Raw genomic sequence first — 10,867 nt, 5'->3', positions numbered from 1 at the left:
AGTGAGATGGGCTGCAATCCTAACCTGGTTTGTTCAGAAGCAAGTCCTACTGGATTCAACCGGACTTACTCCCAGGTAAGTAAGGCTAGGAGTGCAGCCTGAATCGCTCAGGATAGCAGGAGCTTCCCTGCTCCACATACAGGCTCAGGACTGAGCACCGTTTTGAACCCCTTTAACCATCCTGACTGTGAGTAGTGAAGACTGTAAAACTAAGTAACTGCAAACAGGTGTGCAAAAGCTTATCATATCACGGTGAGGTAGCTGAGGTTGGTGGGTGTGCTCGGCCCCCCTCCCCCCAGTAAACATTTCTCCAGAACTCTGCAGCCCCCCCCAGTTTTCCTGATCCGGAAAGGAAAAAAGACCCATGGGGAGAAATGACTGTATGATGTCATCCCCAGGGCTATGGATACAACCCAAAACATGTTGGGTTGATGCTGCAGACAAAGAGTTCTTAGCATGGTCTCACGCGAAAGCTCATCTCTGCCTATGGCATTTCCCCAAGGCCTGAGCGATGAGCGGGATGGTCTCTGTGTACATCCTCAGGGCCCAGCAGCCCTGCTTCTTCTTCTCAAATGCTCCCGTTTCCTCCGAGCCGTAGGTAACCTTCACGTCAGTGACTTTGTACTCGGAGCACAACAGGCAGGTGAGGTTGGCTAGGAGGCCTCGCGTCTTGGCGGTGGTGTTGCTGAGCCGTTCCAGCAGGTCCTTCCTGTCGTTGTTCTCCTGGTCTCTGGTGATGTTGCCCAGGGAGGCATTGAAAAAGGTGAAGATCTTGTACAGCGAGATCAGCATCTCTTTCCTGGTCCGGTTGTCGAAGGAGGGGAAAGTGTCTTTGGAGACGCAAAGCGATTTCACCTCCGCTCTGTTGAAGGGGGAGCCCTGGCTCTCCAGCTGCTCAGGACAGAAGGAGGAACCAAATTATAGCTGGCATTGATACCCATTTTACTTTACTTTATGCTGCTTTAAAAAAAATACCCTTGTTCTACACATCTGGCCAAAAATAGTCAGGAGAGCATGAGACACTTAATCTCAGGTTGTGGGTTCAAGTCTTACGTTTCTGCATCGCGGGGGGTTGAACTAGATGACCCTTGTGGTCCCTTCCAACTCTACAATTCTATGATTCTATTATCTGGATAATGTGCTTTTATCTTTCATAATGTTTCTTTAATGCTGGCCATTGGCAGTAACAATCAAGATTTGAGAGCAGGAACCAATGCTTGTAAAGCGCCTTTGTTAAAACCCACCTAAAACCAACTTAAGAAGCACATTTCTGGAAGTGGATTAATCTGCTGATTTCAGTTTCTCCTTTCAATCTTAGGTTCAGTTTGACACATTTCCGTAGAATCATAGAATCATAGAATCATAGAATCATAGAGTTGGAAGAGACCACAAGGGCCATCGAGTCCAACCCCCTGCCAAGCAGGAAACACCATCAGAGCACTCCTGACATATGGTTGTCAAGCCTCTGCTTAAAGACCTCCAAAGAAGGAGACTCCATATTTGTTGGTGATTTTATTATACTTTTTAAGGTCCTCATACAAACTCGTCAGCGATTAAGGATGACTTCCTCCTAGCACATATATTTTTGCATGCAATTGCCCCTTGTGTGTGCATTTTTAGAAATCAATTTCCCCTAACATAATGCATTTTTGTATATTGTTTTTACTAAGATATTCATTTGGATGCAAACTTTAATAGATGCACATTTTTTGTTGAAGGACCACATTCCCTTACAAATAACCTTCTGGAAGGCCTGTGCCATTGGTGGACGGGACCAGAAGCAAATATTGGTGGAGCAACGAATGCAAATTTGTACTACAGACTAGTTTCTACACATACACTCACTCTCCATCCTCTATCCAGGAGAGTAAGGAGCATCATCAGAATTCAGGGACATATCCCGGCCAGGCAAAAACACTCAAGGAGGGTGCAAATCCGGTGTGGCCTGGGAAGAGTCCCGAGGGCCAGCTAGACTGCCCTGGAGGGCCACATTCCTGTGCCTGAAGTTCCCAGCCTCCCCTCTATACCCAAAACTTACATAGGCATCAAAGAGACCTGGGGCCGACAAATTGAGACGTGTCACTTGGCACTTAATTTGATTGAAGACTGTTTCTCCACAAGGGCCGATGTTGTCGCACATGAGGTTCCGCCTGTTCCTCAGGAGGGGTTTTCCGGGCACCAGTCGGCAGTGCATGGCTAGCAGCAAAGGAACAACACCTGTGCGGAAGAGGAGGAGGAGGAAAGGATGTGTCAGGATTTGCTGTCCAGTAGGGAAACAATGTGCCCCAGAACCAAACATACAGCAAGTAAAAAAAGAGAAGCAGGAGGCTCTGGGTGCTTATATGTCACTCAGGCTTGTGTTCTGATGCATTTCAAATGCCAAATGCTACCCAGGGCTAACTGTGCGACAGAGCCAACTTTGCCTAATGCACACATGTATTTTTCACTTAAGGGACACGGGTTAAACCACAGAGACCAGGGCTTGCCGATCAGAAGGTCGGCGGTTCGAATCCCCGTGATGGGGTGAGCTCCTGTTGTTCAATCCCTGCTCCTGCCAACCTAGCAGTCCGAAAGCATGAAGTGCAAGTAGATAAATAGGTCCCGCTCTGGCGGGAAGGTAAACGGTGTTTCCGTGCGCTGCTCTGGTTCGCCAGAAGTGGCTTAGTCATGCTGGCCACATGACCTGGAAGCTGTACACCGGCTCCCTCGGCCAGTAAAGCGAGATGAGCGCTGCAACCCGAGTCAGCCACGACTGGACCTAATGGTCAGGGGTCCCTTTACCTTTACTTTTAGTTATTCACTTATTTTGCAAGGAATTCCCCCTGCCATAATGCATCTTTGTGCATTATTTTCATGAATGCAGATAAAAGAAAGGACTTCTTCAGGAAGCGCAGTGTTAAACTGTGGAACTCACTGCTGCAGTGATGGTCACCAACTTGGATGTCATTGATGTTGTTGTTGTTGTTGTTATACCTTTGAAAGAGGACTGGACAAATTCATGCGAGGACAATGTTCTCAATGGCTGCTAGTCACAGTGGCTATCCTCTGCCTCCACTGTGAGAACAGGGTTAATTTTAAAATTATTAACCCCTTACGTTGTTTTCTTACTACTTTAATACAATTATTTTATATTTCTCACTGTTTAATAGTGTGCTTAATGTATCCTATTGTGTTTTACGTGCTCTGTTTTGCTTCCTACCTTCCATACTGGTTATTGAGCGAAATAAATATATAAATGAAAAATATAGATGTGAAACAGCTGGGCCATTGGTGGCCCTCTGGGTTTCCCCCTCCCCAAACACCACCAGTCCTGAGAGTGAATTGCACATGCCCTCTCCTTACTCTCCCCTGGTTTTCTTTACTCTCTGCTCCTCCTCTTCCAGGCTACTATAGCTGGATGTGTAACTCCCTCGCTGGCCACCCACAGCTCCCATGTGCTATTGTTTGATTCGTGCAGCCTTGCCCAGCCAACGTCACCAGAATTCCCCTCAGTTCTGAGTGACGGGTGGCAACCTTCCCAGATTTCATAACCGCAGGCCAAACAATGTCAAATATGCAAAGCGGTTCCTACCGGGAACATCTCCAGCTCAGCATCAAAGCAGAAATTTGGGGAAACCTCTTCCCTCATTTCACAGTTATTTCTCTTTTTGACTGTCGGAGGAGGACTGTGCGCTAGGCAGGTGTCCCACAAAAGTAAAAAGAAAAAGAAAAAAGCAGGGCATAGGAAGCTACCTTATACTAACAAGCTTAATATTGTCTGCACTGACTGGCAGCAGCTCCTTAGGTCTCAGGCAAGGGACATTCCCAGCCCTACCTGGAGATGCCAGGAACTCAACATTAGGACCATATGCATGTGAAATAGTTGCGCTATCCCCTTCGCTATAGTCTTTCCCCATTGGTCCATCCAACTCAGTACAGTGGTACCTCGGGTTAAGTACTTAATTCGTTCTGGAGGTCCATTCTTAACCTGAAACTGTTCTTAACCTGAAGCACCACTTTAGCTAATGGGGCCTCCTGCTGCCACCATGCCATGATTTCTGTTCTCATCCTGAAGCAAAGTTCTTAACCCGGGGTACTATTTCTGGGTTAGCGGAGTCTGTAACTTGAAGCGTCTGTAACCTGAACCGTATGTAACCCGAGGTACCACTGTATTTTCAAGGGTTTGGCAGTCAAGCCTGATGAGGAATGGTTGAAGGAGCTTGGCACGTTCAGCGTGGAAAAGAGGCAACTGAGAGGACATATGATAGCCATCTTCAAATATCTTAAGAACTGTCACATGGAACATGGAGCAAGCTTGTTTTCTCCTGCTCTGGAGGATAGGACACAAATCAACGGCTTCAAGTTACAAGAAAGGAGATTCCGATGGAATACCAGGAAGGACTTTCTGACTGCAAGAGCTGTTCAATAATGGAAATGGTCTCCCTCAAGAGGTTGTGGACTCTCCTTCATTTGGGGTTTTTAAGGAGAGATTGGATGGCCGTCTGTCAGGGATGCTTTAGCTGAGTTTCCTGCGTTGCAGGGGGTTGGATGAGATTGTCCGGGGACAATCCCCGGATTTGCAAAACTGTCCCCGGGAAACATGGCAGCAGCAGCCTCAGCAGCCCAGAGCAAGCCTGTTAGCGCTGCTCACTGCCGTGGCGCCCACCATTTTTCCTGTGCCATGGCAGCAAGCATCTCCTGAAGCCAGCCAGAGCCAACTGCACTACCAGGCTGGCCCCTCTTGGGCAACGCCCGCCCGCCCATGACTCCCGAGCCTCCCCTGATTTGTCAAAACACAGGGGGAAAGGGGAAGGAGATCGGGGAAGTCTCGGGCGCGGGGCACACCATTGCCCAGTCTCTGTGTATTTATGTTTCACAGGGTGTGAAAGAAGGGCTTTGCACCCTTATACAATATGCATGTGTGCTTGGGCCCAGGGTCTGTTGCCTGACCACCCCCACTACTGACTCCCTGTTGCTACTCAGCTTCCCAAAAAATAGTGTCCCTGGATTCATTGAAAAAAATCTGGTAACCATACCCTTGGGGGTCTCTTCCAACTCTATGATTCTATGATTTTACAACTGGCAGTGGCTCTCTAGGATTTCGGGCAGGGAACCCCTCTATTAGCCCTTCCTGGAGATGGAATGTGAGGTCATTCTGCATGCAAAGCAGGAGCTATGCCCCTTCCCTTGCGGAACACAGCAAGCTGCTTTATATGGAGCCAGACCATTGGTTGGTCTAGCTCAGTGCTGTCTATACTGACAGCCAGAAGCTCTCCAGGGGTTCTCACAGGGGTGTTTAAGAAACCTCAGAGGCCCTGGATGTTGTCAGACTCCCGCTCCCATCACTCACATGGCTAAGATGCAGTAGGGCTGCCGTATGTCTGAATTTTCCCAGACATTACTGGGATTTCAGATGTGGCATTGACATCCAGGGGGGATTTTCTAAAGGCAGCACCTTATCCTGGATCTTTGGCAAGTCAATCAAAAAATTGCAGGGTTGTTGGGGTCTTCCTTAAAAAAAGCTCAGGGCGTCCTGGTTTTTACTTTTTGAAATACAGTCGTACCTCAGAAGTTGCGACTGGAACGTTTTGGCACCCAAACGCCACAAACCCGGAAGTGAGTGTTCCAGTTTGCGACCGTTTTTTGGAAGCTGAACGTCCAACGTGGCTTCTGCGGCTTCCAATTGAGTGCAGGATTGGTTTCCGAATGTTTTGGAAGTTGAACGGACTTCCGGAACAGATTCCGTTCAGCTTCCCAGGTATGACTGTAAGGCAACCCTAAGCTGTAGTCCAACAACATCTCGAGAGACACAGGTTCCCTATCCTAGACCTGTTTAATGACCAAGACATACATGCCATCCCATATACTCCTTAAATAACTATGGTCTGGGAGTGACCAGCGACTTGCAGAAAGCTCGATCAAAAGAGCAGGGGGTTCAAACACAAAGAGGAGCTTGGTGGGCTCAGCCTTGTGGGGCCAAGGAGGACAGCAAGGGGTTAACTGAGTGGTGGGGAGAAGTGGCAAAGCATCTGGGTATAAGGCAGGGGGAAGTTGGCTAAATGTGTGGACGAGAGCAAGACAGAGGATGAAGCACATTTGCAAGCAGACCTTCCATGTGTCCCTATTTTCCAGGGACAGCCTCAGATTTACAGAAGCTATCCCAGTTCCTTCGAATGTCCCAATTTCGCATAGGACGCCCCTATTTTCACCGGAGAAATATTGGAGGGTATGGAAGGACATCCCTCAGTGCCGGATTCAACCCTGTGGAGGCCCCCAGGCTGTCAAAGTCTCAGGGTGGGGAGGAGAGAGCCTTGTGGGTGAGCTCTAGCGGGATAACATTGGACTAAGGAAGATTGGTTGCAATTTGCTCTCAAGGTCAAATCAATATTATTTTTGATCCGTTGTCAAGAGGCCCCTAAAATAAGGTTACCAGACGTCCCCGTTTCCCGGGGACAGTCCCCGGATTTACAAATCAGTCCCCTGACAAAATCCTATCATTCCTATTGAAATTGAAAAGTGCCCCCGGATTCATTGAAAAAAATCTGGTAACCTTACCCTAAAAGGTGTGGGGCTCATAAGCTTGGACACTGGCCCCCTATTTTCACCAGATAAATGTTGGAAGTTATGTGAAAGGAGACAGAAAGCAGGGGGAACTGGACGAGAGAGGGCAGAAGATTTCTCCAAAGAGAATTGCAGAGGCTACTGCCAGCCAACTAGACCCACTCAAGGTGGCAGGGAGAGGAGGTTTAGTACCAGTGGGTATGTGCCAAGGCTGGGCATGACGTCTAGGCAAAGACAATATGGTGCACAGGCTGAGCAAGGCCTAAGGGGGGCCACCAAACTCCAGAGATGTGGGCACCAGAAATTGGGAATCTTCTTGTCTGTGGGCCAAACTCTCCCCACCAAAGGTCTCAATCTGATGGCAGAAATGACTGGCAGAATCCGAGACCAGGGAAAAGAGTCGGCGGAAGAAGATTGGAAGAAATTTAAAGACTATTTGCAGAAATATTGTAAAATTAATGAATGTTAGATTGATGTTGGACAGAAATTAAGTGGTTACCAGCTGTAATGAAAAGGTTGAGTAATAAGTTTAAATAAGTTACAACAAGTTATAATAAGGATTTGCTGAGTTAAGAATTCGAACTGGAATACAAAAGGGGGAGGTGAGAGGAGGTCTGGGAAATAAGTTAATGGAAATAAGTAACGAAAATTACATTTGTTTTTGTTTTTCTGTATTTTTGTTATTTTTTGTGTGTTTTTGTTTTTTGTTTGTTTTTTGCACTAATTTGGAAACATCTAATAAATATTTATTTAAAAAAAAAACCACAAAGGTCTCAATCTGAGCCCTATTTCCCCCAGGCCATGCCCACCCATCCTTCAGACTTAAAGCAAAATCATTTGGCTGGTGCACCCGTCAGCTGATGGGATGTTGAGGAGGAGGACAGTCTTGCTCCAGGAAGAGGAAGCGGTTTCGGAAAACCGCTGCTGCTGCCAAGGAGGTTGTTTGATAAGGGAAATAGGAGCACATGACACAGGCAGTCCTGACTCAAGGAGCTGTTGGTGATAGCATCTCCCCTAAGATCTGCAGTTGATTCCATGCTAAGCATTCAGCTCTGTTCCTCAAGAGTCAGGCTGGCTGTCCAAGAGGATCACACTAGGATCTCTTTGCAATGAGAGGCAGAAGCTACTCCTCAAGTGAAAGCTATTACATTTCCAAGGACGGAAGAGGTGATTTGTTGCTGGGTAGCATTCAGGTCCAACATTCCAAAAACCATCCACTTCCACATGGAACCCTGCAGGAGCCCATCGGCTTCTCCTGTTGCCCTTTTTCCAGGCAGGTATTATTAGTCAGAGGTTTGGTTCTGTTCACCAATTATAATAATAATAAGTAGCCAAAAATTGTCTAGCCCTTTCTAAAAACCATATTGTAGCTAGTGTTTACAGATGGGCAAATCCATCTATTTCTTTTTCTCTCTTGTTTTTCTCCATCTTAAATTCAGTTTGCTACATTTCCACATCATTTTCTGAATGTTTAAAGTTTAAACAATGCATGTTCCTCCCTCCCACATTATACACACTTTTTGTGTTAAACTTTGCCCAATATGCCATTTTTTTGCATCCAGTTTTGCCTTACAAAGCACATTTTGTATACTACAAATAATCATAACCACAGTCATAATCATAATATTTTTATGCCGCCCATCTGACTGGGTTGCCCCAGCCACTCTGTACTGAGTTTTTGGTGGGAAAACTGCATTGCAAAATTGGAGAAAGTGTGAAATTTTGAAGCACGGTTACATTTCAGTTTGTATACTGTTCCAGGAAGTGCACAATAGGCAGATCCAAATTAAAATGTGAAGCAAACTGAATTTATCTCTTATCCCGACTAGTGACCATTAAAATGTCTTGTGCTGGTGAATTCTGATGGCACAGCCTTAGAATGTACACACTATAATAATAAATGGGTAAGTTTTCTTTTGAAGGTGCTGGACAACCCTGAGGTTTTGGGGTATTATTATTATTATTATTATTATTATTGAGCTTATCCAGGTTGCATTATTAGCCATTAATTCACCAGCTGAAGAGTTCTAGCAAGAAGTTATTCATCCCTCTAACACATGAGCTCTTGCAAAGCTTATCTTGCTTCTAGCTTTGCAGAGGGTTGGACTAGATGACCCTCGGGGTCCCTTCCGACTCTACAATTCTACCATTCTAGCTGCCCTTTTAAAGGTGTCAGAGGATGCTGAGGTTTTGGGGTGGTTGTTGTTTAAACTTTTCTGGGTTTGCATTAATTAACAGCTCAGGAGCTCTAACAATAAGCTGTCCACCTCTTGGCAGCTGAGCTCTTGGAAAGCTTATCTTGCTTATTCTAACTGCCAAACAGTTCAGGAAAATCCAGTGAAGAAAGATATGCTCTGTAACACTGATTTAGGTAAGCCTGACCAGAGGGGTGGAGGGGAGTCTGTGAAGCAGGAAAGGAGACCCAATCTAAGAATCCCAAACTGGAAGAATAGAATAATTCCTTAAAGAGGCCCAAAACCTTGAGAGGTTAGCATACCTTCATTCTAGGTTTGATTGCTCCCTATGATGGGCTGGTGGGACGCGGATGGCACTGTGGGTTAAACCACAGAGCCTAGGACTTGCCGATCAGAAGGTCAGCGGTTCGAATCCCTGTGACGGGGTGAGCTCCGGTTGCTCGGTCCTAGCTCCTGCCAACCTAGCAGTTCAAAAGCACATCAAAGTGCAAGTAGATAAATAGGTACCACTCCGGTAGGAAGGTAAACGGCATTTCCGTGTGCTGCTCTGGTTCGCCAGAAGCGGCTTAGTCATGCTGGCCACATGACCCGGAATCTGTACGCCGACTCCCTTGGCCAGTAATGCGAGATGAGCGCTGCAACCCCAGAGTTGGCCACGACTCGACCTAATGGGGTCCCTTTACATTTTTTATGATGGGCTGACTACAATCTGAGCAGCTTCATCCACTGGATAACAGAATCATAGAATCATAGAACTGTAGATTTGAAAGGGACCCTGAGGATCATCTAGTCCAACCCCCTGCAATGCAGGAATATGCAGCTGGTCCATACATTTCCCTTCTTTCCAAACTTCTTTTTGGGAGGGGAAGGGGATTAAAATGTCTAATTCGATAAGTGAAGTGTTTCTCCCAACAGCCAGAAATATGGGGGCAATCTTTCAGAAGTTGCCAGGAAGTTTAGCAGAAGTCTGCCAAAAAGAAAAAAAAGGGAAACCATCTTTTTCTCACGCTGCCCCAAAATGCTCAGAAGTCTTCGGAGTAACTAGAGGGATAGAGTTGAAAGTTCAACCGGGGTCACGCTTTGGACTGCAGAGGGCAGAAGGCGCTGACAGCGGTCCTCAGTGAACTTTGGAAAGGGAAAGGGAAAGGGGGAAAAAAGACAACAAAGAAGAAGTAATTTGAACTGGAAAAAGGTGGGTTACCTGAAATGATGGCTTTCATTGTAAGCTGCATCCTGGAATGACGTAAGAGAATTGGCCGTTGGCAGGAGTGTTCATTCAGAGAGTGGTGCTTAATACTTGGGGATGCCACCGGTTTATATATACTTGTGAGCCTGTGTTGTAAGAAAGGGGAGGGAGATTTCATTGAGAGTGGAAATACTGAGCTCTTCCGAAGAATGAAAATGTTGAGGTCATTACATTTGTGGTTTTTCTGGTTCCTCCCCATCAGCCCCCCCACTCCACACCCGAGTGTGGCTCATTTTGGAATTGTTTGATACGAAATTAAGTGGGCAGATAAAACAACAACCATTTGAAGAAAAATCAGCTCCTGTTTTTCCCTGCCTACATCGATACAATCATGTCACGAGTCATCGCAAGGAAAAGAGCTGTCAGACCAAAGGTTTGACATCATAGGCTCCCCCCCTCCATCTTCTGTTCTCACCCCACCCCTCGCCACAGAGGGGAGTGCAACTTTCACTTTTGTAGCCCAATGATTTCCCCTGGGAAAGGCACTTTCTTCAGCGTTTCCGAGAGGCCGGGTTGTACAAAGGTAGATGCACACCCACGCATGGCCTCGTTTGGTAATTATCGGGGCAAAACAAGAAGAAAAAACGGAAGCCGGTGGAGGAATTTCTGTGGAGGAAATGAAAAACCAAGAAAGTACATGAAAAGTCTGTGTGTGTGAGAGAGAGAGAGAGAGAGAGAGAGAGAGCGAGAGAGAGAGAGCTTTATCGCCTCCTGGTGTGCACTTTGGAACATCAATGGATTTGTGTAAAAAAAAAATCCAGTCCTAGAACCAGCGCCTTTTTTTCTCTTTAAAAAAATAATGTTTAGGGGTATTCTCGTTTTGACTCAAGAAAATCACCATTTTATAGTCAGGAAAAATAGAGTAAATGGACAAAAGTACAAAGAT

The 10,867-nt window shown here is 46.3% G+C and overlaps 1 protein-coding gene across 1 annotated transcript; it reads right to left on the bottom strand.

Annotated features, from left to right (window-relative positions):
- Positions 1–387: 387 nt before the first annotated feature.
- LOC309330449 (leukemia inhibitory factor-like) lies at positions 388–10,568 on the bottom strand. Its single transcript, XM_081842140.1, has 4 exons — positions 10,515–10,568; positions 9,937–10,067; positions 2,039–2,217; positions 388–891 (listed from the first exon to the last, which is right to left on the bottom strand). The coding sequence occupies exons 2-4, from the start codon at positions 9,965–9,967 to the stop codon at positions 475–477; spliced, it is 627 nt and encodes a 208-aa protein (XP_081698266.1). The 5' UTR covers positions 9,968–10,067; positions 10,515–10,568; the 3' UTR covers positions 388–474.
- Positions 10,569–10,867: the final 299 nt, after the last annotated feature.

This window comes from Podarcis erhardii, assembly GCF_964252035.2.
Source record: "Podarcis erhardii genome assembly, chromosome: 15".
NCBI lineage: Eukaryota > Metazoa > Chordata > Lepidosauria > Squamata > Lacertidae > Podarcis > Podarcis erhardii.
The sequence above is the reverse complement of the archived record's forward strand: the minus strand, read 5'-3'. Positions and strand labels throughout refer to the sequence as shown.